The following is a 27,554-nucleotide window of genomic DNA, read 5'->3' as shown; positions in this document are numbered from 1 at the left end:
GACATGGCGCGGTGGTAAACGATTTCTGATGGATCACCTTCAGAAAAGTCCAATCATTCTGACGAATTAATATATCTTCAAGATCGGACGAAGTGTGAAATGCATTAGAAATCCCGACGTAAAAAGCAACATACTTACGTTGTCGATATTAACCCTGGGTGAAACACGTAATAGTAATTGCTGCAGATTGCTACATAATAAACCGTGCAAATGAAAGCATTGGTTTGAGTTCGATTTTGCATGGGGTTTTTGTATTAGAAGACGAAGCTGGGTGTTTTCTGAAGGAAGGTTGGGAAAAAGGAACGTTGACTTCTTTCTACGTCTCTCTCTTTTATTTTAGCTGCATGTCTTGCTCTTTCTCGGTGTGAGCTTGGAAGTATGTGTAATGTGTAGTCACAGACTAAACTCACTGCACAACTATATGATGGACTCAAACGCTGCCAAATCATAGGGTATCAAATATTAACAAAATAATGGAATTTAAATATTTTAATTAATAGTTTTTTCTTATATATTTTTAATCAAATGTTCACTGGCATCGCAGCCAAGGCTTGGCACCTAAGCTTGATCAGCCACTGTGGCCCCTATAGGCGCAACAAATCCTGTGAAGGCGAAAGGCCTGTCTATTCCAACTGTCTCTCTGTAGAATTTACAATGACAAACACTTTAATTCGAATAACAGTTAATTATCAGGCATTTGGGAATAAATTTCAATCCCCGGCGAATGGCTTATAGAGTCCCAGTGATGATTTGCTTGTTACAGTGACAATAGAGAATGCAATTGAACATCTAACAGACTGATCTTAACTCAACGCATGTAATGCCATGCGCTGCGATTTGAAACTTAAGAGCACGTGACGTTGCTAAAGCAGCAGCGACATATAGTGGAAGAGGTAAAAGGGAATGTCACGCAGCGACAGCTAAAGCTTGTCATTGTCCGCTGCAATATCCACATCGCTATATGACTTAAACCTTGGTTTCGTATATGTGCAAGATTTTCCCGGAAATGTTACGCTTAATATTTTGTAAAGTAAATGTGTTCACAATTTGCACAGCAACAGACAACACACATGGAAATATTTTTGGGAACCGTAATGCATTTGTGGAAATATTGCTGAGAACCATTCGGTTCGTTACCAAAGCCATTAGAAATTTTTCGCAGGAGCTATACAGAAGGTGAAGTATTGGTTCTCAATATGTGTGCAAGCGAAGCAATAGATTCGTCAAAACCACTCGTACAGGAACCGATCAGGACTGGTATCGGTACTCAAACTTGGGAAATAATGTCAAAGTCATCGGCAAAAATCGCAATGTGATTCCATCGAACCAATATTCTTCGTATCAATGCAACGGATAAACGGGGAAAACTGCATAATGATAACTGAATTTATTGCCTCACAAAAAATAACATTTTGGTTTGGTAAATATGACGACCATCAGCACAAAAAACCCTTCCGGTGTCTGTACGGGGGAAATTCCCTCTTACGAGCAAGTTTCATGTATTTTCCTTTACCAATGAAAGGGCGCACAAAAACACAAGGGAATATACTGAAATAGTGACATAGCCATATTTATGTGAATCATCAAACAGATCAAGTTATTTGAAGTTGGGCATTGCGTGAGAATGAAAGTTCCACAAAAGATTTCCCAAATATTTAAGTTCTGATACTGCGAAATGAGTCAAAGTTTGGAGTTTGTCTGGATGGCAAATTTCTTGTTGTATTACACATAACTGTGATTTGGTGTGGAGTATAAAGAGGGTTTCCATACCATGCTTATTTCTAGAATTTGTGCATATTTCCACAAGCAGTGTTTTTGAAAATAAAAATGTGCCCTTTTTCATGACACGTGTTTCCTTTGTGCTTACGTGTTTGTTTTTTTGTTGATGTTTTGCGTCCTAACGGGTCTATTTCCTCAACAACTACGGATTATCAGTGACATGGCGCGGTGGTAAACGATTTCTGATGGACCACCTTCAGAAAAGTCCAATCATTCTCACGAATTAATATATCTTCAAGATGGGACGAAGTGTGAAATGCATTAGAAATGTCGGCATTCAAAAGCAACATGCTTACGTTGTCGATAATAACCCTGGGTGTAACACGTAATAGTAATTGCTGCAGATTGCTACATAATAAACTTGTGCAAATGTAAGCTTTGGTTTGAGTTCGACTTTTGCATGGGATTTTTATATTGGAAAACGAAGCTGGGCGTTTTCTGAGGGAAGGTTGGGAAAAAAGAACGTTGACTTCTTTCCATGTCTCTCTCTTTTATTTTAACGGCATGTCTTGCTCTTTCTAGGTGCGAGCTTGGAAGTATGCGTAATGTGTAGTCACAGACTAAACTCACTGCACAATTATTTGATTGACTCAAATGTTGCCAAATGAAAGGGTAACAAATGTTAACAAAATAATGCAATTTAAATATTTTCATTAATAGTTTTTTTGTCATATATTTTTTATCAAATGTTCACTGGCATCGCAGCCAAAACTTGGCACCTAAGCCTGATCATCCACTGTGGCCCCTATGGGCGCAACAAATCCTGTGGAGGCGAAAGGCCTGTTGGACAATAATTGCCTGAATGTCTCTCTGTTGAACTCACAATGACAAACACTTTAATTGGAATAACAGTTAATTATCAGGCCTTTTGGGAATAAATCTCAAGCCTCGGCGAATAGCTTATAGAGTCGCAGTGATGGTTTGCTTGTCACAATGATAATAGATAATGCAATTGAACATGTAACAGACTGATCTTAACACTGCTTGTAATGCCATGCGTTGCGATTTGAAACGTAAGATCACGTGACGTTGCTAGAGCAACAGCGACACATAGTGGAAGACGAAAAAGGGAATGTCACGCAATGACTGTTAAAACTTGTCATTGTCCGCTGCAATATCCACATCGCTATATGACTCAAACCTTGGTTTCGTAAATAAGTAAGATTTCCCCCGAAAAGTTACGCTCAATATTTTTATAATTTTGCACAGCAACAGACAACATACCTGGAAATATTTTTGGGAACGTTATGCATTTGTGGAAATAGTGCTGGGAACCATTGGGTTCATTATCAAATCTATAAGAAGTTTCTCCCAGGAGCTAGAAGGTCAAGCCTTGGTTATTAATATGTGTGTGCAAGCGAAGCAATAGATTCGTCAAAACCACTCGTACAGGATGCATTCAGGACTGGTATCGGCACTGAAACCTCGGAAATAATTTCAAAGTCATTGTCAAAAAGCGCAATGTGATTCCATCAAACCAATGTTCTTCGTATTAATGCAATGGATAAACGCGGAAAACTGCATAAGGGTAACTAAATTTAATGCCTCACAAAAAATAAAACAACATTTTGGTTTGGTACATATGACGATGCATAAACACAAAAAAACACTTCCGGTGTCTCTACGGGAGAAATTGCTTCTTACGTGCAAGTTTCATGTATTTTGCTTTACCAATAAAAGGGAGCACAAAACAAAAGAGTTTCATTGAATAGTGACATTGCCGTATTTATGTGAATCATCAAATATATCAAGTTATTTGAACTTGGGCATTGCGTAAGAATGAAACAATTTCCCACATAAGATTTCCCAAATATTTAAGTTCTGATACTGCGAAATGAATCGAAGTTTGGAGCAAATTTATTGTGGTATGAGACGTAACTGTGATCGCTGACATCGCAGTCAAGGCTTGGCACCTAAGCTTGATCATCCACTGTGGCCCCTATAAGCGCAACAAATCCCGTGGAGGCGAAAGTCCTGTTGGCCAATAATTGCGCGAATGTCAAATCCAACTGTCTCTCTGTAGAATTTACAATGACAAACACTTTAATTCGAATAACAGTTAATTATCGGGCTTTTGAGAATAAATTTCAATTCCCGGCGAATAGCTTATAGAGACTCAATGTTGTTAGTCTTGTTACATTGATAATAGAGAATGCAATTGAACACCTACCAGACTGATCTTAACTCAACTTGTAATGCCATGCGCTGCGATTTGAAACGCAAGATCACGTGACATTGCTAGAGCAACAGCGACTCGTAGTGGAAGAGGAAAAAGGGAAGTCACACAATGACTGTTAAAACTTGACATTGTCCACTGCAATATCCACATCGCTATATGACTTAAACCTATGGTTTCGTATATGACTACGATTTTCCCCGAAACATTAGTATCGCAAATGTATTTGAACTCCCAGTATAAAATAGCGACTTATCGAAACCCAAAATTCAAGCTCACTCTTATGGCGTTAAAAATCTTTCACGAAACATCTACTTTTAGTATAGTTTTTTTGAGGACGTAGGAAAACAAAGCGATTAAATTCATGCTTCCCATCGAAACTTCATGAAGAAATTAGTCGTGTTGTTTGAACACTGCAACATTATACCGTGTTTGAAACAGATTTTGAGTTGTTTCGATAACTTCACACACACCTGTGTCCAATATAGAACATAATAGATGACCGTGAGAGCAACGCACCGGAACTGACGTAGTTTTTAATTGAAATTGCCACTCAACGTACGTGCCGCCGATTAGAAGCACCACAAAAATTGCACACGCACCAAACTTTAAGCTGTGTCTAACATGGAAAAACATAAGCATATTTTACAGTGCAAAATAAGTTTGTCTCTACCGCTACAGTGATGGAGCATGAATTATGGATCGTGGCAAAATATATTACGGGAAAAAGGGCCGGTTTTTTAGCTGCAGTATCTTTGTATTCGAAGGCATAACAAAAATATTAGGAAACCTATTTTTTTCGCAAGGGATAGGTTTTCGTACACGAGTCACAAACAAAAACGTATTATCTTTGTATTTAATCTAAAAGAAACGACCGTTTGCAACTGTTCTGGTTACGTCGTGTGATTAGTATAATGTGCCACAATCAATCTGTGACTACCTGTGTGATTACTGTGCGGAATACTGATAGCAATTAACTGTCATATAAATGCGTTCTTGTTATCGAACGTTTTCAGTTGATTGTTTAGCCTACAGTCATTTCGATACGAACATTTTAAAGAAACGCAACATCAACAGGGAAACAAATATGTTTATCTTGTGTTAGTTTTCGTTCACTTGTATCAACTCACTTATAAATCTTTTGACAAATGCCTTAGCCAGGGGTTCACAAATGGATTCATCAGGCTTGTCCACAAGCATATGAACAATGCACAATGTTACAGGACCTACGATGCAATGCGTGTTAATGATGCTTGAATGACATTGCGTAAACCACTAAGTGGCGACGGCAACGCTGGAGCGATGTCTGACTGAAATAGGAAGTCATTATGTTCGTACAACTGACTTGGAGGTCCACAATACAACAGTACACACAGAAATCTGTTTTGAGTCTAGATCTTATGCAGAAATATCTCGTCCATTATTTTGCAAGGGAAATATCTTGCGGTGCCAGATCCGTCACCCAGCACATAGAACACAACACGCAATTGTATTCAATGTTGAGCAGAATGGGAGACGCAACTGAAACACATACACTACGAAAATTCCCATTTGTTTTGAGCTTGATTTATTAATAGCGGCTCGAGTCTCACGTTTTTGGTGAAAAGAGCCTGTTTTTCTTGTAAATGTACATTTGCCTCCCGCATAGTTACTAAAATATGATAGAAATTCCATTTTGTGGCAAGTGATTACATGACCCACAAACAATTTTTGAAAACGCATGTAATTATAGTCTAATCTTTTCACATGTAAATGCTTGAAGATGTTACGCAAACCCGTAGGCAACGCTACTTCCCGACTAAAAGTAATTCGCTTTCTCACGATCACGTTCGCAACGGTTAAACGTAAGTGCGATCGGCTGTATCTTAGAAACTTGAGATCGTATCAAGCTACTTTTTTCACCAAAAATTGTAGAAAGTTCTGACCATTTTATGTTTAAGTTATTTTCCATGTCATATGAACTTTAACGCTAAACTGTGACCCGAAAGTCTCTTCCGCTTATCTGAATAATGACACAAAAAGCAAAAGGTTTCATGTTTTAAAGTTCCATGTATATTATTTTATATGTGATGAAGCAAAGTATTTACAAAATATTCACAGCATCAAGCAAACACACTTGTGAATTCGATGCCATCGTGGTGGTAAAACGTATATGCGGTTAATAAATTGTTCATTTCTTCAAAGAATAAAGAATAAAAAATGTTTCCAGTAATTTCGATGATTTCTCGTTAATAACGCAAATAGTTTCATTTATTTGTTTTGTTTTATCTTCAGTTTTATTACATCACAGGTCTTATTTTCATTTCCGAACGTTTACGTGATACCGGCTTCCAACGGTTCGAATCGGCTGCTCTTGTCTCCTCCTTGTAATACTTTCCATTCAGGTTGGAGTAACCACAATACCCATACCACCAAGCTCCATGACGCACAACAGCACAGTTTTCACCACCATATGAATCATGATCTCGGTCATGTGTGGTGAATGGCCTCTGATTGTGATAATCCAGCCGATCACCTATTGGTGTAAATTTTTTAAAGGTTTAGTTTGCGGTTCAGATGTTAACCAGCTAATCAACTGGCATATAATTGAGAGCAGTGAATGTTTAATATATATAAGTTTTACGCATTTTGTGAGTAACATAGACAAATGTGCCAATAACGCTATGATTGCGAAACACATTATTTTTTAATTCCGATTTTTTAGTATTGCGTATTCAGACTTCGTAAAAATTTTAGTTCTTGGAGATAATTTTTCGATTTATTTTAAACTTTCGATTTTGGCGGCTGGCGAATTTCACAAATGATAAAAAAATGTTTATTAACCGCCACACAAGTGATTGGCTCGTATATTTACTTCAAAAGTATAAAAAAATGAGCAAAACGAGTGAAATTCAGCACGTCATTGACTCACCTGCGGCCGTAAACATGCTTTATATTACATTTGTATTGTCGGCTGTGCATTGTAAAAAACTTAACAGGTTTTGTATGGATGTTTGGCTTATTGAATTGGACAGTCTTAGTAGAAAAACAGAACAAAATCAAGTATTTTTTACAAAATTTCATTACACTTCGAAGGCATAAATAAATGCGTAATTGTCAGTTGGGAATCACTGGCGACTGTTGGTAAAATAAAGTCTGTGTGATTCGGCCGGTATTAATCTAAAGGTTGTGCGCCCCTGAGTTAGAGACTCTATTAAACTACCTTTGTATCAAGACTAATTTATTTGAACGTGTTTGCTCACTTACCTGCGTCACCAGTGTACCCACCAACAGTCAGACGGTAATTCTCCGCTGATGAACCGATGTTGAAGTTGCTGTCAAGATGATACAAATAGGAACTCAAAAACTTGGGACTCAAACGCACGCATGTATTTACCTGTACTTTGCATAATACTTTGTGTTATCGAAATTTTGCAGGTCAACGCGGAGCTCTTGACGTTTCCAACTTGTAAGTTCGTGCATCAGCTCCAAGCCTTAATTAATCAACAAACGTTAAGTTTTATTTGTTTATGCTTTTGCAAACTGTGTTGGTGTTTGACGATGAAAAGCTTTGCTTGCACTAATGCGCAGCCCAAGATATGACAATCGTGACGACGAGGAAATAATAACACATTTGCACACAATCCTATCTACCTTGGATACTATATGATTTACCACTGGAGGCGCTAAAGAACGAAAACTAATTGGGAGTTGGTAAAATGTAAATAAACAAAATACACAATTGATTTAAATGCGGGTAATGCTATTGTCGCAATACCTAACCAAAACTCTCCAGTCAAGGAACCAAATCCATTTTCATATTCTCTCCAGTCCCGATAAAAATCAATGGAACCATTAAATCTTTTCTGTACAACCTGAAAATTTTAAGAAACCCAATTGATGTTTTGTTTTGTCAGTAAGTGCGGTTTTGTTTAATTTTTCCATCGGCCAACCGCCTTCATTTGTTATGTCGCAATATACTTGGTAAGATATAGTTGCAGTAGTAACAAGTACTTGCATAGAAAACGTTTGTGTTTTTTCAGATTTATAGGCTTAGCAGTCTAGACAATGGAGTCTAGCTGGATCAGCCACTTTTTCCCGTCAAGTCTAAGAGAGATTTGAGGTATCAAGCTCCTGGCAAACACGGCCCAACGCTCTACCAACTGAACTGCGGGAGCCTAGTGGTTTTGTAGGGTCCGCATTGTGTTCAAATACACTGGTAAGCAAGCGAACAACTTGCCATGTAACCTTCACATGTGCGTACGGGATCTCCACCACTATAATCAGACATTGGGGGAAACGTTTCATGCAACCGCATGTAACCGCATGTAACCGCATGTAACCGCATGTAACCGCATGTAACCGCATGTAACCGCATGTAACCGCATGTAACCGCATGTAACCGCATGTAACCGCATGTAACCGCATGTAACCGCATGTAACCGCATGTAACCGTATTTCAGGCAGGACTTTTTATGTAAATGGATTTTGAAAAAACTATTTTTCGGAACTACGGTGGCATTAACTCTTTTATATAGCATTGAACCCAGTTCTTTCAATTAGAAGTTACGTCCTGTCAAATATTTGTCAATTAAAAAAAATGATTAAGTTCCTATGCCATACCCCTGAGATATTTGTTTGCTTTGCAGACATAAACTTACCAGCCAACCACCGCCGTCTGTGTCCATGTCGCAATATCCTTGGTAAGGCCGAGGGGACGTCAAATTGTAGACTCCGCTCTTGGTAACACCGTGTTGCAATGCGTCCATGCAAGATGAAAAACTGCCTGGGTTTCGAAAACCGTGAAACTTGTTGATATAAATTAACGACATTCTATGTATCGCATAGAACGACAATTTGTTTGAATGGTACTGCACATACGTCAGTCACTGCTAAACATGAAATCATCATTTATCATTATGGAAGGACCATCGTAATTTTCAAAGAAAACAATTTTATCGTTTTTTGGAAATACAGACGGGTGTTATTGTGTATTAGGAGTGATTGGGAGTCGAGCACAAATTACTATGTCATATTTCATAACAAAATATAACAATTAATATGAACCATTCGCCAATTTCTCGCTTATTTCACAATCCGACCCGATCCATCCACTTTTGCAAGAACAATGCTGATCATTAACTCCGGACAAACATTCACCGTTGTTTGAACAAGTTCGTGAACAATCTTCATCTGAGATATTAATTAGTAACTAGTGAGCAAGCTTTATTTCGCTTGTGATTTGTTTCACGTTTACAGTGCTTTGTTCACTTACGTTGGAACGAAAAATATTGATTTGCTGACCCACAGGTTTGACTAGTAACACCACCGTTGTTCGAACCACTAAATGAGCGACTTCCGTTTCTTGAATAAACCGTCACATAGCCTCCTTTCTCTGAGATATTTATTGTTAATTCAAACAAATCACAACGTGTTGAACACGAAAACCTACGCGTCAAAATTCTAAAGTGAATGGCAGAGGCACAAACGGAGGAATTTTTGTTGTACGAATTTGTCCCACAAACGTAGTTGGTCGAACAACCAGATGGACAAAATACTTCAGTTACAGAAAACTCGGTATTTCCTTTCGTGCTGCATTTCACTAAATTGATGGTAATGATAACATTAAATATTTTTTTCAAACTTTACCGCTACCCGATGCGTACTTTCAAATGTATAAGAGGATCCTGCAAACGAACAAGATTCGCTCGTCACTCCGTTCCTGGTTGTTCCTTTATATTCATGTATTGGGTCATTTTTATATATTTCAAAGTAGCCTCCATCATCTATGTAAATGAAATTTGGTATAATTTTATATCAAAGAAAATCCGTCCAACCTTCATCAGGTGGCCTAAATGAAATGCTAACTATTTATGATAAAACTTACTATCCATCAGTCCTGCATGTATTGCGGCCAGACAAAGAGGACCTTTTGCGTAATCATCACTTCCACATAAATCCGAATATCTCTTCCTGCAGTTCGGTGGGCAGATTACTTTTGAAATTGAGTGATTTAAATCTGACAACCTTGTGGCACACGATGCTGCAAAAAGAGTAACAGATTAAAATACTAAACTTTTCGAAAAGTTTTGTTTAATCGTTTAATCGGTCAACTTTAACACACAGCTTACCTATCATCGAATTGCATACATTTGGATATTGCCCATAAAACAACAGGAATTGTAAAGCTTGCAAGTAATACTTCAACATGACTTCATTAAGACTAGAATCTATCTACGCTACAAGTAAACACGAAATCTAAGGATACAAAATCAAATCAAATGTGAAACTGATAGTAAGCTGCATAAAAGTTGCCCGCTTATCTTACCCGGGACCACAAACTTCGTCCCAGACCTTCACAACACACAGCTCTGTCTAATATAGAACATAATGGATGGCCGCGACAGCAACCCTCCGGAAAATTTTAAATTGCAAATCAACGTACGTACCGCCGATTTGAAGCACCACAACAATTGCACACGCACTAAACTTTAAGCTGTGTCTAACATACAAATATATTTCTTTCGACATCTTTCCACCAAATTTTGAGCATAATTTTGCACAGAAACAAGGTTTGCAAGCAGTTGTTTGTGCAGCGAAATCTCTCGCCGACTCAAGGATTTGCGGTCGCTGAACTGAACTCTGTGAGTCGTTTGAACACTGCAACATTATACCGTGTTAGAAACAGTCTTTAAATTGGTTTGGCAACAACACGTCACACAGTATTTCCCTTCTTTTCCGCGCAAAATTACTGGCAAACAGGATCAAAATGTCACACAGATCGTCATCCAGCGCATAAAGCACAACACACAATTGTATTCCACACAAGTCAACCATCGGGCAGCGACACGAACACGCCGGAACTGGAGCGCTTTCTCAATAAAAACTGGAACACAACTGATATTAAGCTGCACAAATTGCACACCCGCTAACCTGAATTCGTGCGGATTCATCAGTTCCGTTACGTTTCAACGCCACTGACGTGCAAACTCGCTACAAAACTCCTCCCAGACCGTCACAACACATATCTGTGTCTAATATAGAACATAATAGATGGTCGTGACAGCAAGTAACTACCTGTGTGATTACTTCCACAAAAGACCTTTCGGCAAAAACTCATACCACAATCATTTGAAAAAAAATGACGTGACTGGTCCAGCTCAACAGTTGTTGGAGCTGACCAAACTGACGTCATAAATCGTAGATAAGACTTGTGCGTGTGGTGACGTCAAATACCATTCATTTTAGTCACACACACGCAGGAGCGGAAAAAACAATTAACGCACAGTAAAAGGCACAAAACGCAAACAATAAACACAATAAGCTTTAAACAGTAATGTGGGAAAGAGGTATTGCCCACTTGAAGTTGCAAGTGTTGATGTTGTTTGGACAGCGATTACATAAGCAGGAGACGATTCATGTCTCTCGCGAATGCAAGGATTTGCGGTCGCTGAACTTAACTCTGTGAGTCGGTTTGTTTGAACACTGCAACATTATACCGTGTTACAAACAGTCTATAAATTGGTTTGGCAACAACACGCCACACAGTATTTCCCTTCTTTTCCACGCAAAATTACTGGCAAACAGGATCAAAATGTCACACAGATCGTCATCCAGCGCATAAAGCACAACACACAATTGTATTCCACACAAGTCAACCATCGGGCAGCGACACCAACACGCCGGAACTGGAGCGCTTTCTCAATAAAAACTGGAACACAATGTATGCACAACTGATATTAAGCTGCACAAATTGAACACCCACTAACCTGAATTCGTGCGGATTCATCAGTTCCGTTACGTTTCAACGCCACTGACGTGCAAACTCGCTTCAAAACTGCTCCAAGACCGTCACAACACACACAGCTGTTTCCAATATAGAACATGATGGATGGCCGCGACAGCCAGCAACTGACGTAGTTTTTAATTGAAATTGCAATTCAATGTACCTACCGCCGATTTGAAGCACCAAAAGAACTGCACACGCACCAAACTTTAAGCTGTGGCAAACATAGAAATATATTTCTTTCTACATTTAATCCAAATATATTCTATGGGCACCAATTTTACACAGAAACAAAGATATATAAACAATTACCAAAACGTCATCATACGTCATCACTCGTTATCACCCTCTACGAATCATTGACGAACAACAAATCATAAGAAACTTTGAGAACGGTTTCAGTTATATATCTGAGAATATAGAGATATCCCCATACAACAGAAAATATTGACATGTTTTGAGTCGGGTTGTCGAGCACGTGTTTGCACACTCCCAACTTTGACGAAGAATGGTTGTTTTCTTGGTATGTGTGCACTACGGTATATAAGCATATTTTACCGTGCAAAATATTTTTTATGCTGCAGTATCTTTCTATTTCTTCAACTTACTTATAAATGCTTTGACAAATGCCTTAGCCAGGGGTTCACAAATGGATTCATCAGAATTGTCCACAAGCATATGAACAATGCACAATGTTACAGGACCTACGATGCGATGCGTGTTTATGATGCTAAAATGTCATTGCGTAAACCACTAAGTGGCGACAGCAACTCTGGAGCGATGTCTGACTGAAATAGGAAGTCATTATGTTCGTACAACTGACTTGGAGGTCCACAATACAACAGCACACATAGAAATCTGTTTTGAGACCAGATCTTATGCAGAAATATCTCGTCAACTATTTTGCAAGGGAAATATCTTGCGGTGCCAGGTCCGTCACCCAGCACATAGAACACAACACGCAATTGTATTCAATGTTGAGCAGAATGGGAGACGCGACGGAAACACAAACACTACAAAAATTCCCATTTGTTTTGATCTTGATTTATTAATAGCGGCTCGAGGCTCACGCTTTTGGGGAGAAGAGAAAAAAGAGTGTTTTTCTTGTAAATGTGTATTTGCCTTCCGCAGAGTTAATAAAATATGATAGGAATTCCATTTCATGGAAAAAGATTACTTGACCCACAAACAGTTTTTCAAAAAAACGCATGTAATCCATAGTCTAATCTTTTTGCATGTAATTGCTTTAAGCGTAGTTCTTGTTGGCGTTGGCAAAAATTGTTCTGTAAATAATATAACATTTTAAATTAGCCGCTAGATGTCGCAAGTGGTAGCGTATTGACAATATATTTTTATGTGTCATGATCAGTATACTGGGAAAATGTAAGCTGTTGGCTTAGTGCCCAACTTCTTATTTTATGGCAAGTGGTTGGTTTCGAACACGATTCACAAACAGGTTTTGTGATGACGATCACATGCTACTGTCACGTGATTTATGAAATCGGACCCAATCCATCTGTGACCACCTGTGTGATTATTATGTTTTTGTGTTGTGCTAATTACAATTATCTGTGTTTAAAGTGTGCTTGGTATCGAACCTTTTCATTCATTGGTTTAAAATCATTTCAATACGAACAATCCAAAGAAAAACAGCATGAATTTTATCGCAATTCTAGTCCCAGCATTTAGCAGGTTTCGAGACATTGAAATTAGCGAAATACTTGGTTTACTAACTTTTATAGAACATGATAGATGGTCGCGACAACAACGCACCGAAACTGACGTAGTTTTTTTTATTAAAATTGCAACTCAATATACGTACCACCGATTTGAAGCACCACAAAAATTGCACACGCACCAAACTTTAAACTGTGTCTAACACAGAAAAACATTACTTTCCACGTCTTTAATACAAATATTGAGCTCCAATTTTACATATAAACAAGGTTTACAAACAGTTGTTTGTACAGAGAATCCATGAGCAGGAGACGATACATGTCTCTTTGCGGTCGCTGAACTTAACTCTGTGAGTCGGGTTGTCGAGCACGTGTTTGCACACTTCCGACGTTGCCGATCGTTGATGTTCAGCGATGCGTGTCCACAAGTTTCTTCATATCTGTCCAATGTAGGATTGACCACATGAATATGGGAGTTTGTTAACGACGGACTAGAGGAGAAAGGTCGTCTTTTTTTTTAATGGAAAATGCTGCGCAAATTTGTGTTGATCATGTTCCACGATCTATACAGTCTTCCTGTCTGTGCAGCGAATCGGGTTAATTCCTGTCGGAATCGGTGGTTGATACGGTATTCATCACCGAGCATACGCAGTTGGCAATGAACTTGTGTAGGTACCCATCCCTTTGCAGCAAGTATTTATGTCTTCGAATTCACTGTCGATGATTTTATACGTGTTGTTTATCTTGTAGGTACGTAGAAGGATGCAAGAAGCGCATAAGGTTAACCTCTTAATGACGAGGGACAAGGCTCTACTATTTGCTATAGAGATTGGGGCTGGCTATAGCCTCCTGAAGGTTGTGCTGAAGACCTTTCCGGGCGTGGCATTTTTGCCTGAAAATAATCGTTCATTCCTCAAGCCTTCTCAAATATGCTGAATTTACCATTGCCTCCACTTTAACCTCCAACAGCAACGTGTTCGTCCAACCGTCGAGTTAACGTTTAGGGTAAAATGACCTCATCCAACCAGTTCTGTTGATCATTTGTTTCCACACTCCACTCATTTGGATGACCCTTGTGGGTTAAACGACCATTTCACTCTTTGCTGCCAGAAAATTTATGCTAATTTCCTTTATTTCTCAATGAATTTAAATGTAATAAAATGAGTCTGACACAAATTGCGAAGTTTTTAATTAATATTTTGCACATTTTTTGTAATTGTTTTGATGTTATGGACTCAGTTATTTGCACCTACAGAAGTAATTCATGCGTGTAAATGCTTTGCGAAAAGTTTATATGTTTCGATCGCAAGGGCTGGAGGAAATGATAAATACTGGATTGGTCAAAGGCGCTCGAGCCATATACCAAACAAAATGGTATTGGGGCAAACGTGTTCAATTTTCAGTAATGCTTTCTGCATCTCGATTTTAGTGTATATTTTACACTGAAAGCATTCGCTTATGACTATTTTGTCGTTAATATGTGTGCATGACTTTGTGACATACAATATTAATGCTTTCCTGTACTCTTTAACATGTAACATACAGCCACATATTTTTTCCTAATTTTGGGTTGATTTGTTCCCATTATATGTGTGCACTACGGTAAGCAGATAAGTTTGTTTCTAGCGCTGCAGTGATAGAGCATGAATTATGGATAGTAGCTCGAGGTGTCCAGGTTAAAAGCTGCAGGATCTTTGAGTTCGCAGAATCAAACAATATTTGGGAAGGTTTTATCACGATCATTATATTTATTATGAAAGAAACGACCGTTTGCAACTGTTCTGGTCTCGCCTTGTGATTAGTATAATGTGCCACAATCAATCTGTGACTACCTGTGTGATTATTAACACCGTGCGGCATACTGATAGCGATCAACTGTCATATAAATGCGTTCTTGTTATCGAACGTCTTCAGTTGTTGTTTAGCCTACAGTCATTTCGATACGAACAATATAAAGAAACTCAACATTAACAGGGAAACAAAAATGTTTATCTTGGGTTAATTTTTGTTCAATTATATCAACTCACTTATAAATGCTTTGACAAATGCCTTAGTCAGGGGTTCACAAATGGATTCATCAGGCTTGTCCACAAGCATATGAACAATGCACAATGTTACAGGACCTACGATGGGATGCGTGTTTATGATGCTTGAATGTCATTGCGTAAACCACTAAGTGGCGACAGCAACGCTGGAGCGATGTCTGACTCAAATAGGAAGTCATTATGTTCGCACAACTGACTTGGAGGACCGCAATACAACAGCACACATAGAAATCTGTTCAATATCTTGCGTTGCCAGATCCGTCACCCATCACATAGAACACAACACGCAACTGTATTCAATGTTGAGCAGAATGGGAGACGCGACGGAAACACAAACACTACGAAAATTCCCTTTGTTTGAGCTTGATTTATTAATAGCGGCTCGAGGCTCACGCTTTTGGGGAAAGCCTGTTTTTCTTAAAAATGTATATTTGCCTTCTGCAGAGTTATTAAAATACGATAGGGATTCCATTTGATGGCAAGTGATAACATAAGCCACAAAGCGTTTTTAAAAGAAAAAGCGCATGTAGACCATAGTCTAATCTTATGCATATAAATGCTTTAATTGTAGTTCTTGTTGGTGTTGGCTAAAATTGTAGTGGAAATAATAAACCTTTTCAATTTGCCGTTAGATGTCGCAGGTATTAGCTTATTGACAATATATTTTATGTGTTATGTTCACAAAACTGGGAAAATGTAATCTGTTGGCTTAGTGCCCAACTTCGTATTTTATGGCCAGTGGTTGGTTTCGTACACGAGTCATAAACAGGTTTTGACATAACGCATAATGCAGAATTTGAATGAAGTCTGTTTGCAACTGCTGTGACCACGTCCCATGCATTCCACACGACAATGATGACGTTTGCATGCCACTGTCACGTGATTTATGAAATCGGCCCCAATCCATCTGTGACCACCTGTGTGATTATTATGTTTTTGTGTTGTGCTAATTGCAATTATCTGTGTTTAAAGTGTGCTTGGTATCTAACCTTTTCATTCATTGGTTTAAAATCATTTCAATACGAACAATCCAAAGAAAAACAGCATGAATTTTATCGCAATTCCAGTCCCAGCATTTAGCAGGTTTCGAGACATTGAAATTAGCGAAATACTTGGTTTACTGACTTTTCTGACTCCTCTTGCTTAAAGTTCCAGATGATTGATAGGCCACGCTTTCGCGGTCTGTATTCATGCTGAAAATCAAGTGAGCTTTTGCCCTTTTACTCTACGCAAGGTTTCCGTCCTCGCTGAGCTCACCTAAGGTCACCTGTTTTATTCTTTGACAGATGTACCGCCCCAGTCAAACTCCCCGCCTGACAAGGTTTGCAGGGCGGGCGCCACACTTAAGACTAAACAGTGACCCGAAGGTCTCTTCTGCTTTACTGAATAATGACACAACAAGCAAAAGGTTCCATGTTTTAATGTTCCATGTATATTATTTTATGTGTGATGTTTTGTGAAGAAAAGTATTTACAAAATATTCACAGCATCAAGCAAACACACTTGTGAATTCGATGCAATCGTGGTGGTAATAAGTATATGCGGTTAATAAATTGGTAATCACTTTTCAAAGAGTAAAGAAAAAATAGTTTCAGTAATTACGATGATTTCTTTTTATTTTTAGTAAATCACGTAAATAATTCCATTCATTTGTTTTGTTTTATCTTTAATTTTGTTACATCACAGGTCTTATTTTCATTTTCGAACGTTTACGTGATACCGGACTCCAATAGTTCGAATCCTTTGCTCCTGTCGTCTCCTTGTAATACTTTCCGTTCAGGTTGGAGTGATGACAATTCCCATACCACCAAGCTCCATGACGCAAAACAGCACAGTTTTCCCAACTTCTCGAATCGTGATCTCGGTCATGTGTGGTGAATGGCCTCCGATTGTGATAATCCAGCCAATCACCTATTGGTGCAAATTTTTAAAAGTTTAGTTTGCGGTTCAGATGTTAACCATTCAATCACCTTGCATACAATTGAGAGCAGTGTATGTTTAATATATATAGATTTAACGCATTTTGTGCGCAACACAGACAAAAGTGCAAATAACGCTATAATTGCGTAATATTTTATTTTGTAGTTCCGAATTTTTCGTATCGCGGATTCAGACTTCGTAAAAATTTTAGTTCTTGGAGACATTTTTTTTTTTATATTATATATTTTTGTAAAAAAAATACATTTTTTTTTTATAATTTTTATCTTTTTTTTTTTATCTTTTTAATGTTTCGATTTTGGCGGCTAGCTATTTTCACGAATGATAAAAAAATGTTGATCAACCGCCACACAAGTGATTGGCTTGTATATTTACTACAAGTACGCGGACTGTTATGGAAAAAATTCTTGCATAAAAAAGGCGCATCCGAGCCAAATTTAGCACGTCATTAATTGGGAAATGGCACGCGAAAAATATTTCTATATTTGACCAATACAAGCCATAACGCTTGAAAATGACATCGCAGTTTTTTGTAGGATATAAACGGTTACCAGATGAGGATCTAAAAAGTCTTGTCAGGAGGCACGTGACCGAATAGTATAAAATATTTTAGCACGCAACATCATATGAGTTTTGTCACTCAACCACGATTTAGAGCAGGGCTGCACAACCTGCGGCCCTACACATGCTTTATATTACATTTGTATTGTCGGCCGTGCATTGTGAAAAATTTAACAGGTTTTGCTTGGATGTTTGGCTTATGGAATTGGTCAGTCTTTGTTATAAAACAGAATAAAATCATGTGTTTTTTCGTAAGAAATATTGTTAAATATAACATTTCATTACATTTCAAGACATAAGTAAATGCGAAATTGTCAGATTGGGACTCACTGGCGACTGTTGGTAAAATAAAGTCTGTGTGATGCGGCCGGTATTAATAAAAAGGCTGTGCGCCCCTGAGTTAGAGACTTTATTAAACCTCCTTTGTGTCAAGCTAATTAGTTAAACATGTTTGCTCATTTACCTGCGTTACCAGTGTACCCACCAACAGTCAGAGGGTAATTCTCCCCTGATGAACCGATGCTGAAGTTGCTGTCATGATGGTACAAATAGGAACTCAAAAACTTGGCACTCAAACGCACGCATGTAGTTACCTGTACTTTGCATAATACTTTGTGTTATTGAAATTTTGCAGGTCAACGCGGAGCTCTTGACGTTTCCAACTTGTAAGTTCGTGCATCAGCTCCAAGCCTTAATTAATCAACAAACGTTAAGTTTTATTTGTTTATGCTTTTGTAAATATTGTTGGAGTTTGACGATGAAAAGCTTGCACTCAAGAGCGCAGCCCAAGATATGATAATCGCGACGACGAGCAAATACTAACACATTTACACACAAGCCTATCTTCCTTTGTTAGTGTTTGATATTACCGCTGGTGGCGCTAAAGAACAAAACCTAATTGGGAGTTGGTAAAATCTAAATAAACAAAGGAAAAAATTGATTTAAATGCGGGTGATGCCATTGTCGCAATACCTAACCAAAACTCTCCAGTCAAGGAACCAAATCCATTTTCATATTCTCTCCAGTCCCGATAAAAATTAGTTAAACCATCAAATCTTTTCTGCACAACCTGAAAAATTAAAAAGAAAAACAAAATTGACATTGTCTTGCCTGGATTTTCGCTTAATATTTCCATCGAGCAATTACATGCATCTGTTATGTTGCAATGTTCTATGCATGTTATAATTAAATTTGAAACAGATACTTTTAAAGAAAACGTTTGTATTTCCTGCTGTAATTAATTTGAGACATTCCGATTTATTTGTAGTTTCGGTTGGATTGTTTGCATAACATTACCCTGTTTTTTTAATAAAATTAATCATTCTTTGTCAAACCACTACAATTAACCAAAAAATGAAAAAAAATATGAACTCACTAGCCAACCTCCACCATCAGTTTGCATGTCGCAATATCCTTGGTATGGCCGAGGAGAAGATAAATTGTAAACTCCGCTTTGTGTCATTCCGTGTTGCAACGCATCCTTGCAACTGGCGTAAACAACTCGATTCGTATCTCCTACAAAATGAAACGTAAGCATTGGTTTGTTCTCCAATTCATTCTGTTTTGATGCTAATTTCACGACAGAAACGTTTACGCCTGTTAAAAGAATATAATATATTAAAAATTACCTTAAATCATTTGTGCTTAAGGTTTAAACCAAGTGCCACTAACGCAGTTCCCAAATAAACGTAAATGTTTTAACTTTAGCAAAACTAAATACGCCTGAGTTCAGTTTCCATTGCTTCCATCTTTGCTTCCAATCTCCTGAATTCAACTTCCCAGGTGTTATTGGCACCGGGTTCTCCTTTCGGACCCTGGACACCACGAGGCCCAACAGCTCCCGGTGGACCCCGTTCTCCAGGAGGACCCGCTGGTCCTGGTATCGGATCTTCGTTGCTTCCGCCACAAGTCAGGATGACCTGATTTGGTCTTTGGCACAAACTTAGAATTGGACAAGTTAGAAAAAGCAGCAGAATGCAGCTGATATTTGCCATCTGAATTTTGAAAGTAGCCCTACAGAAGTTAAACAAGAAACAACATGAAATGTTACATGCTGATTATGTCAAGTCGGATACAGAAGAATGCCTCAAAAAAGGAAAAAACATTTTTTGTCACAATTTATCCGTTTGTTGTTCATTTGTGTTTAATTTTCATTCCGCATTTTGTTTTTGTATGACTTGTTATTCATCGAAAATTTAGTGTATTTTTTACCCACGACATATGAATGTACAAAAATTAGTAACGTGCAGATAGTTTCACATCACAACCATTACATTGGGTTTTCTCTTTATTAAGAGTTCTGTTTTAGGTTACCTGAATTGCGAAACTGCGTTTTTTCGGCGATTGTTGATTTGATAACTTGGTCGTTTGCAATTGAACTATCTTTTTGGACGTGTAACCTCATTTAAAAACTTAATATTTTACATACATAAACGACTGCACTTCACCCAGATGATTTTAGCGTTTCATATCTTTCGTCACAAACTCCTCACACTACGCAAACATACAACCACCTTTACACAGAGCAAGTATATCCCTCTGTCTTGATTTGCAACGATAATTAAAAACTCTGTCTCTTTTTCTTCCGACGGTTTTCAACAGTATGGGTAAGTCTCATTGTTCTCAGAATCTTACCAAGATCTGCATCAATATCTTAAGCTTTCAGGCGCTTATAAACTTGAATGTTATTTCAGTTTGTCGAAAAACAAAAAGGCGGTTTGCTGGTAATATTTGGATCTGGGAACCGTCAGGTACTTGTGGAAATATTGTTGTGAACCGTCAGGTACTTGTGGAAATATTGCAGGGAACCGTCAGGTACTTGTGGTAATATTGTTGGGAATCGTCAGGTACTTGTGGAAATATTGCTGGGAACCGTCCGGGTACTTGTGGAAATATTGTTGGGAACCGTCAGGTACTTGTGGAAATATTGCAGGGAACCGTCAGTTACTTGTGGTAATATTGTTGGGAACCGTCAGGTACTTGTGGATATATTGCAGGGAACCGTCAGTTACTTGTGGTAATATTGTTGGGAACCGTCAGGTACTTGTGGAAATATTGCTGGGAACCGTCAGGTACTTGTGGTAATATTGTTGGGAATCGTCAGGTACTTCTGGAAATATTATTGGGAACCGTCAGGTACTTGAGGAAATATTGCAGGGAACCGTCAGTTACTTGTGGTAATATTGTTGGGAATTGTCAGGTACTTGTGGAAATATTGTTGGGAACTGTCTGGTAATTGTGGAAATATTGTTGGGAACCGTCAGGTACTTGTGGAAATATTGCAGGGAACCGTCAGCTACTTGTGGTAATATTGTTGGGAACCGTGAGGTACTTGTGGAAATATTGCTGGGAACCGTGAGGTACTTGTGAAAATATTGTTGGGAACCGTCAGGTACTTGTGGAAATATTGCAGGGAACCGTCAGTTACTTGTGGTAATATTGTTGGGAATTGTCAGGTACTTGTGGAAATATTGTTGGGAACTGTCAGGTAATTGTGGAAATATTGTTGGGAACCGTCAGGTACTTGTGGAAATATTGCAGGGAACCGTCAGTTACTTGTGGTAATATTGTTGGGAACCGTGAGGTACTTGTGGAAATATTGCTGGGAACCGTGAGGTACTTGTGAAAATATTGTTGGGAACCGTCAGGTACTTGTGGAAATATTGCAGGGAACCGTCAGTTACTTGTGGTAATATTGTTGGGAATTGTCAGGTACTTGTGGAAATATTGTTGGGAACCGTCAGGTAATTGTGGAAATATTGTTGGGAACCGTCAGGTACTTGTGGAAATATTGCAGGGAACCGTCAGTTACTTGTGGTAATATTGTTGGGAACCGTCAGGTACTTGTGGAAATATTGCAGGGAACCGTCAGTTACTTGTGGTAATATTGTTGGGAACCGTCATGTACTTGTGGAAATATTGCTGGGAACCGTCAGGTACTTGTGAAAATATTGTTGGGAACCGTCAGGTACTTGTGGAAATATTGCAGGGAACCGTCAGTTACTTGTGGTAATATTGTTGGGAATCGTCAGGTACTTGTGGAAATATTGTTGGGGACCGTCAGGTACTTGAGGAAATATTGCAGGGAACCGTCAGTTACTTGTGGTAATATTGTTGGGAACCGCCAGGTATTTGTGGAAATATTGCTGGGAACCGTCAGTTACTTGTGGTAATATTGTTGGGAACCGTCAGTTACTTGTGGTAATATTGTTGGGAACCGTCAGGCACTTGTGGAAATATTGCAGGGATCCGTCAGGCACTTGTGGAAATATTGCTGGGAACCGTCAGGCACTTGTGGAAATATTGCAGGGAACCGTCATGCATTTGTGGAGATATATCTGGGAACCGTCATTTAATTGTGGAAATATTCTTGGGAACCGGGTTCATTAGCAAAGCCATCAGAAGTTTCTCGCAGGAGCTATACAGAAGGTAAAGTCTTGGTGATTAGTATGTTTGTGCGAGCGAAGCAACCGACACGTCAAAACCACTCGTACAGGATGCAATCAGGACTGGTATCGGCACTCAAACCTGGGAAATAATGTCAAAGTCATCGGCAAAAGGCGCAATGTGATTCCATCGAACCAATGTTCTTCGTATTAATGCAATGGATAAGTCCACAAAAGATTTCCCAAACATTTAAGTTCTGATACTGCGAAATGAAACAAAGTTTGGAGTTTGTCTGGATGGCAAATTTCTTGTGGTATGATACGTAGCTGTGATTTGGTGTGGAGTACAAAGAGGGTTTCCATACCATGCTTAATTCCAGAATTTGTGCATATTTCCACAAGCAGTGTTTATGAAAATAAAAATGTGCCCTTTTCCTAGACACGTGCTTTATTTGTACTTGCGTACTTGTTTTTTGTTTAGGTTTTGCGTCCTAACGGGTCTATTTCTTCAATAATTACGGATTATCAGTGACATGGCGTCGGTGGTAAACGATTTCCGATGGCCCACCTTCAGAAAAGTCGAATCATTCTGACGAATTAATATATCTTCTAGATCGGGCGAAGTGTGAAATGCATTAGAAATGTCGACGTAAAAAGTATAGTAGTAATTGCTGCAGATTGCTACATAATAAACCTGTGCAACTGAAAGCATTGGTTTGAGTTCGACTTTTGCATGGGGTTTTTATATTGGAAGACGAAGCTGGGCGTTTTCTGAAGGAAGGTTGGGAAATAGGAACGTTGACTTCTTTCTGCGTCTCTCTCTCGTATTTTAGCTGCATGTCTTGCACTTTTTCGGTGCGAGCTTGGAAGTATGCGTAATGTGTAGTCACAGACTAAACACACTGCATAACTACATGATTGACTCAAATGTTGCCAAATAAAAGGATAACATATATTAAGAATATAATTCAATTTAAATATTTCGTTTAATAGTTTTTTCTCATATATTTTTCATCAAATGTTCACTGGCATCGCAGCCAAGACTTGGCACCTAAGCTTGATCAACCACTGTGGCTCCTATAGGCGCAACAAATCCTGTGGAGGCGAAAGGCCTGTTGGCCAATAATTGCCTGAATGTCACTCTGTTGAACTTACAATGACAAACACTTTAATTGGAATAATAGTTAATTTTCAGGCCTTTTGTGAATAAATCTCAAGCCTCGGCAAATAGCTTATAGAGTCGCAGTGATGGTTTGCTTGTCACAATGATAATAAAGAATGCAATTGAACATGTACCAGACTGATATTAACACTGCTTGTAATAAATTGTTACTGATGCTGCCAGGCATATTTATTGCTTAATACTGCTCTTCTGGCAAACTTTATTGTATTAACGTCGAGAAACGTAAATACAATAAAGTTTGCCAGAAGAGCAGTATTAAGCAACTGCTTGTAATGCCATGCGTTGCGATTTGAAACGTAAAATCACGTGACAATGCTAGAGCAGCAGCGCCACATAGTGGAAGAGGAAAAAGGGAATGTCACGCAATGACTGTTAAAACTTGTCATTGTCCGCTGCAATATCCACATCGCTATATGACTTAAACCTTGCTTTCGTATGTGTGCAAGATTTTCCCCGAAAAGTTATGCTGAGTATTTTGTAAAGTAAATACTTTCACAATTTGCTCAGCAACAGACAACACATATGGAAATATTTTTGGAACCGTCAGGTATTTGTGGAAATATTGCTGGGAACCATTGGGTTCATTAGCAAAGCCATAAGAAGTTTCTCGCACGAGCTATACAGAAGGTCAAGCCTTGGTAATTAATATGTGTGCGGATGCGAAGCAACAGATTCGTCAAAACCACTCGTACAGGATGCAATCAGGACTGGTATCAACACTCAAACCTGGGAAACAATGTCAAAGACTTCCGCAAAAGGCGCAATTTGATTCCATCGAACCAACGTTCTTCGTATCAATGCAATGGATAAACACGGAAAACTGCATAATGGTTACTGAATTTAATGCCTCACAAAAAATAAAACAACATTTTGTTTTGGTACATACGAAGATGCATCAGCACAAAAAACACTTCCGATGTTTCTACCGGGGAAATTGCTTGCTACGTGCAAGTTTCATGTATTTTCCTTTACCAATGAAAGAGCGCACAAAACAGAAGAGTGTCATTGAATAGTGACATAGCCATATTTATGTGAATCATCAAACAGATCAAGTTATTTGAACTTGGGCATTGCGTGAGAATGAAAGTCCACAAAAGCTTCCCAAATATTTAAGTTCTGATACTGCGAAATGAATCAAAGTTTGGTGTTTGTCTGCATGGCAAATTTCTTGTTGTATTACACATAACTGTGATTTGGTGTGGAGTATAAAGAGGGTTTCCAAACCATGCTTATTTCTAGAATCTGTGCATATTTCCACAAGCAGTGTTTTTGAAAATAAAACTCCCTTTTGGAGTTGATGGACCACCTTCAGAAAAGTCCAATCATTCTGGCGAATTAATATATCTTCAAGATGGGACGAAGTGTGAAATGCATTAGAAATGTCGACATTTAAAAGCAACATGCTTACGTTGTCGATAATAACCCTGGGTGTAACACGTGATAGTAATTGCTGCAGATTGCTACATAATAAACCTGTGCAAATGAAAGCTTTGGTTTGAGTTCGACTTTTGCATGGGATTTTTATATTGGAAGACGAAGCTTGGCGTTTTCTGAGGGAAGGTTGGGAAAAAAGAACGTTGACTTCTTTCCACGTCTCTCTCTTTTGTTTTAACTGCATGTCTTGCTCTTTCTCGGTGCGAGCTTGGAAGTATGCGTAATGTGCAGTCACAGACTAAACTCACTGCACAACTATTTGATTTACTCAAATGTTGCCAAATGAAAGGGTAACAAATGTTAACAAAATAATGCAATTTAAATATTTTCATTAATAGTTTTTTTGTCATATATTTTTTTATCAAATGTTCACTGGCATCGCAGCCAAAACTTGGCACCTAAGCCTGATCATCCACTGTGGCCCCTATGGGCGCAACAAATCCTGTGGAGGCGAAAGGCCTGTTGGCCAATAATTGCCCTAATGTCTCTCTGTTGAATTTACAATGACAAACACATTAATTGGAATAACAGTTTATTATCAGGCCTTTTGGGAATAAATCTCAAGCCTCGGCAAATAGCTTATACAGTCGCAGTGATGGTTTGCTTGTCACAATAATAATAGATAATGCAATTGAACACGTAACAGACTGATCTTGACACTGCTTGTAATGCCATGCACTGCGATTTGAAACGTAACATCATGTGGCAATGTTAGAGCAGAAGCGTCATATAGCGGAAGAGGAAAAAGGGAATGTCAAGCAATGACTGTTAAAACTTGTCATTGTCCGCTGCAATATCCACATCGCTATATGACTTAAATCATTGTTTCGTATATGTGCAAGATTTTCCCCGAAAGGTTACGCTTAAAATTTTGTAAAGTAAATATGTTCACAATTTGCACAGAAACAGACAACACACATGGAAATGTTTTTGGGAACCGTAATGCATTTGTGGAAATATTGCTGGGAACCATTGGGTTCATTAGCAAAGCCATTAGATGTTTCTCGCAGGAACTGTACAGAAGGTCAAGTCTGGGTAATTAATATGTGTGTGCAAGCGAAGCAACAGATTCGTCAAAACCACTCGTACAGCATGCAATCAGGACTGGTATCGGCACTCAAACCTCGGAAATAATGTCAAAGTCAACCGCAAAAGGCGCAATGTGATTCAATCGAACGAATTTTCTTTCGTAGCAATGCAATGGATAAACACGAAAAACTGCATAATGGTCACTGAATTTAATGCCTCACAAAAAATAAAACAACATTTTGGTTTGGTAAATATGACGACCATCAGCACAAAAAACACTTCCCGTGTCTGTACGGGGGAAATTTCTTCTTACGTGCAAGTTTCAGGTATTTTCCTTTACCTATGAAAGAGCGCACAAAACAGAAGAGTGTCATTGAATAGTGACATTGCCATATTTATTTAAATCATCAAACAGATCAAGTTATTTGAACTTGGCCATTGCGTGAGAATGAAAATCCAATAAAGATTTCTCAAATATTTAGGTTCTAATAGTGTGAAATGAATCAAACTTTGGAGTTTGTCTGGAATGCAAATTTTTTGTGGTATGAGACGTAACTTTGATTTGGTGTCAGGTATAAAGAGGGTTTCCACACCATGCTTATTTCTAGAATTTGTGCATATTTCCACAAGTAGTGTTTTTGAAAATAAATCTATGCCCTTTTCCAAGACACGTGTTTCCTTTGGACTTGCGTACTTGTTTTTTGTTTAGGTTTTGCGTCCTAACGGGTCTATTTCTTCAACAATTACGGATTATCAGTGACATGGCGCGGTGGTAAACGATTTCTGATGGACCACCTTCAGAAAAGTCCAATCATTCTGACGAATTAATATATCTTCAAGATCGGACGAAGTGTGAAATGCATTAGAAATGATGACGTAAAAAGCAACATACTTACGTTGTCGATAATAACCCTGGGTGTAACACGTAATAGTAATTGCTGCAGATTGCTACATAACAAACCGTGCAAGTGAAAGCGTTGGTTTGAGTTCGATTTTTACATGGGGTTTTTATATTAGAAGGCGAAGCTGGACGTTTTGTGAAGGAAGGTTGGGAAAAAAGAACGTTGACTTCTTTCTACGTCTCTCTCTATTTTATTTTAGCTGCATGTCTTGCTCTTTTTCGGTGGGAGCTTGGAAGTATGTGTAATGTGTAGTCACAGACTAAACTCACTGCACAACTACATGATTGTATCAAATGTTGCCAAATCAAAGGGTAACAAATATTAACAAAATAATGCAATTTAATACATGTGCAAAAAAAGCCATAATATTGCAAAGCTGCAGACAGGGTGTGTACACGCACTGTTTCGACCTGTAAGGTCTCATCAGTGCAGCTGTTGTGTGGCACTGTGCTAGCTTTCACACTAGCAGGCAAGTGGAGACTAGTGTGCCTGCTAGTGTGAAAGCTAACACAGTGCCACACAACAGCTGCACTGATGAGACCTTACAGGTCGAAACAGTGCGTGTACACACCCTGTCTGCAGCTTTGCAATATTATGGCTTTTTTGCACATGTATTACATTGGTGTTTTATGCCTTTTGCACTATCGGTTACCAAGCAGTTCCGTTTGGCCATAGTGCGCT

At 38.5% G+C, this 27,554-nt stretch overlaps 1 protein-coding gene across 1 annotated transcript; it reads right to left on the bottom strand.

Annotated features, from left to right (window-relative positions):
• Positions 1 to 5,924: 5,924 nt before the first annotated feature.
• LOC145907347 (uncharacterized) lies at positions 5,925 to 10,194 on the bottom strand. Its single transcript, XM_082994768.1, has 12 exons — positions 10,066 to 10,194; positions 9,822 to 9,977; positions 9,601 to 9,720; positions 9,387 to 9,536; positions 9,210 to 9,329; positions 9,002 to 9,127; positions 8,596 to 8,720; positions 7,713 to 7,809; positions 7,332 to 7,428; positions 7,202 to 7,269; positions 6,280 to 6,470; positions 5,925 to 5,957 (listed from the first exon to the last, which is right to left on the bottom strand). The coding sequence occupies exons 1-12, from the start codon at positions 10,142 to 10,144 to the stop codon at positions 5,925 to 5,927; spliced, it is 1,362 nt and encodes a 453-aa protein (XP_082850894.1). The 5' UTR covers positions 10,145 to 10,194.
• Between the last annotated feature and the right edge of the window lie 17,360 nt (positions 10,195 to 27,554).

The sequence above is a fragment of the Ascidia mentula genome, chromosome 6 (assembly GCF_947561715.1).
Source record: "Ascidia mentula chromosome 6, kaAscMent1.1, whole genome shotgun sequence".
NCBI lineage: Eukaryota > Metazoa > Chordata > Ascidiacea > Phlebobranchia > Ascidiidae > Ascidia > Ascidia mentula.
This window is presented reverse-complemented; position numbering and strand designations above follow the sequence as displayed.

What these genes read in the sequence shown, in the direction of transcription:
- LOC145907347 (XM_082994768.1), bottom strand. Translation starts at nt 10,144, where the DNA reads ATGTTGAAGTATTACTTGCAAGCTTTACAATTCCTGTTGTTTTATGGG. An exon ending in TGTATGCAATTCGATGATAG is followed by an intron (nt 9,978 to 10,065) that starts GTAAGCTGTGTG and finishes CTCTTTTTGCAG; the next exon opens with CATCGTGTGCCACAAGGTTG. An exon ending in ATCCTCTTATACATTTGAAA is followed by an intron (nt 9,537 to 9,600) that starts GTACGCATCGGG and finishes CCATCAATTTAG; the next exon opens with TGAAATGCAGCACGAAAGGA.